Source organism: Anarrhichthys ocellatus, unplaced genomic scaffold (genome assembly GCF_004355925.1).
Source record: "Anarrhichthys ocellatus isolate YVR2014 unplaced genomic scaffold, GSC_Weel_1.0 scaffold7485, whole genome shotgun sequence".
Classification (NCBI taxonomy): Eukaryota; Metazoa; Chordata; class Actinopteri; order Perciformes; family Anarhichadidae; genus Anarrhichthys; species Anarrhichthys ocellatus.
In genome coordinates this window covers 1-2,248 of record NW_022287459.1, presented here as the reverse complement: position 1 = coordinate 2,248, position 2,248 = coordinate 1, and the positions used below count along the sequence as shown (strand labels likewise).

Below are 2,248 nucleotides of genomic sequence, written 5' to 3'. Positions count from 1 at the left end.
GGCAGCTCGATCAGTTTTTCGAGACTTTTGCAGAGATCACCAAGCAGGTGAATGCTTAACTTTATGATTTGACATATTTTACCACAAAATTGGCTGGTAAACTGGTCTGTTGGAAGTGGTCCTGGGGTGGATGAATTTTTGGCAGAATCTAATAAGTGGCCAAGATTTCACTCAAAAGGATACATTTCTGTTATGCTTCTTGAATAAATGGCCTCCAATGATTCCTTGAGTGTTGCCCCTGATGCACTAAAGTACAAAGATGTGTCACCAAGCTTGCTCTCACTGCAATGATTCAGTAATGTAAATTGTACTCCTGAACTGAAACGTGAATCCTTTTATTTCCAGAAAAACATCACCTTCATCAGAAATACAGGTGTGCGAGACACCATCTTCAACCTGACCTTGACAGCCCTGGCTCCTAAATTTGAAGGATTTGAGCCTGAAGACTTTGAGCTGTGGTTCCAGGTCAATTTGTTTTCTGTGATGGCGAGCTTCCACCCTGGCAGATTGGTGGTGATCCCCAGTAACATCAGCTGTGCATCCTACGCGGCTATGTAAGAGATAATATGTCTGCAGTCCAAAGCTGAACATTTAAAGTTTGCAGGATGATGTCAAACTTTGGCTGCTGACAAGTCACAATGATTTCTGTTTTCTTCCTTCAGACTCACTGGTCTTCGGCAAAGTTTGGAATCCCTGCCCGTGCACATTTCACGGGGTGTGAGATCAAGCATAATGTCCCTCAAGAAGACATTCCCACGTAAGTGGCCAAATGCTCTGCTGACAAACTTTTTCAGATTTGCCCATTGCCACTCGTGTGCTGATAGCTGTACTGATGCCATGCCTTCATTTCAATATTTTCTTAAACAGGTTGCTCAGTTCCAGATTCCTTCATGGTGAGTTCATTTCTATGGGTGTACTGATGGGTTTTACAATATTTGATCAAAATTTACAAGGACACAATTTTGGCACACAAACTTGATGCTGTTTGATGTATTTTAACTTTAAGTAGCTTTTGCTACCAGACTAACAATTATGCTTTGCTTGTCTCCAGTGCAAGGTGACCCCGATTGATGGTAAGTTTCTAAATTACCAGATGTTTCAACTTTGATGACGAGATCGCATTCTGAAAGTACAATATCTGATACACGACTATTGTCTTTTCACAGAAGACCTCATCTGTTATGGAGTTAAAAGGTGGGTGAATTACTGTTTTGTCTGGTGCTGGGTTTATGAAGGTAAGGTTCTCTTACACAATCTAACTAAGGTGACAATGGTTAACTTTTTTATTCTTCTCTTAAGATCACAACTCGAACAAACCCTGTCTGTTGGCAATTCCTCTGAAGCCCTGTGCAACTTTTCCATCACTGAGCATGCCTGTTCCTCGGTAAGACTGTTATCTGTAAGCTGTAAATCCCAGACCAAGATGTGGCTTTTGCTACATTACCGTCCTGATACTAATCTCCATGAGCTTTGAAAGTTTTTGTTTCATTTCTTTTCAAATTTTTTCCAAGGCTACACATCTCACAGCCAGCAACTTGGTCACACTGATGAACTGCTCACTGGAAAGCCAAAGGACATACCCCGTAGAGATCTGGAAGCTTCTCTTCCAAAAAGCTTCTGCGGCACTAGACCAGGCTCTGGAGACATACGCCAGCATGGTAAATCCAATCCCAATGTTTCACACATTTGGTGTTTCCCCGTGGGAATTCTGTGTCAAACCAAAATTGTTTTTTTCAATTCCAGGCCCCCAACAACAGCAACCCGTCCTTGTCACATGCGCTTGAGGCTCTTGGGGAGGTGACAATAGCCAACTTCAGCCAGGCACAACTGCAGAGTGATGTCTTTGTCAGCAGCTGGTTCCAGACAAAGATCCGTCCGTTTCTAGCCTCTCCATCCCCCAACTTCCTATTCTGCCTAAGCTCCAAAAACTTCAGCTGCCATACCTACCAGATTGTGTAAGCACATGTGTGATATATTACTCCACTGTGAACAAGGTTGCAGAGGAACCTGTTGTTTTGTAGTTGTTATGGTATTAAAAGTCTTCTCTCAAATTTAGCATCCAGGCATTCAGTAGCCAAAGGCCATCCATGGAGAGAAAAAGACAGCAAGCAGTCTTCACTCATTTCATCAAGCCCTTCCTTTCAAGAAATGACTCATCAGGTACAGGCAAGAGCTCAGGTTCAAATTGGTAAAGTCTCGATAGCATGTGGTAGTTATACCTTGACAATGACTTTGTTTCTGTCTTCGT

General features: G+C 42.6%; 1 protein-coding gene across 1 annotated transcript; it reads left to right on the top strand.

Moving 5' to 3' along the window:
- The first annotated feature begins 6 nt into the window (after positions 1–6).
- On the top strand, positions 7–2,214 carry LOC116380515 (uncharacterized). Its single transcript, XM_031842421.1, has 10 exons — positions 7–47; positions 346–554; positions 663–757; positions 868–893; positions 1,052–1,073; positions 1,167–1,194; positions 1,300–1,384; positions 1,512–1,658; positions 1,744–1,955; positions 2,057–2,214. Exons 2-10 carry the CDS (start codon positions 484–486, stop codon positions 2,190–2,192), a joined length of 822 nt encoding a protein of 273 aa, XP_031698281.1. The 5' UTR covers positions 7–47; positions 346–483; the 3' UTR covers positions 2,193–2,214.
- Positions 2,215–2,248: the final 34 nt, after the last annotated feature.

Bases quoted from the DNA above. Each gene is read 5' to 3' on its own strand.
- LOC116380515 (XM_031842421.1), top strand. From the start codon at position 484: ATGGCGAGCTTCCACCCTGGCAGATTGGTGGTGATCCCCAGTAACATC. The intron at 1,074-1,166 runs GTAAGTTTCTAA...GTCTTTTCACAG, and splicing joins CAAGGTGACCCCGATTGATG to AAGACCTCATCTGTTATGGA. The intron at 1,956-2,056 runs GTAAGCACATGT...TCTCAAATTTAG, and splicing joins TGCCATACCTACCAGATTGT to CATCCAGGCATTCAGTAGCC.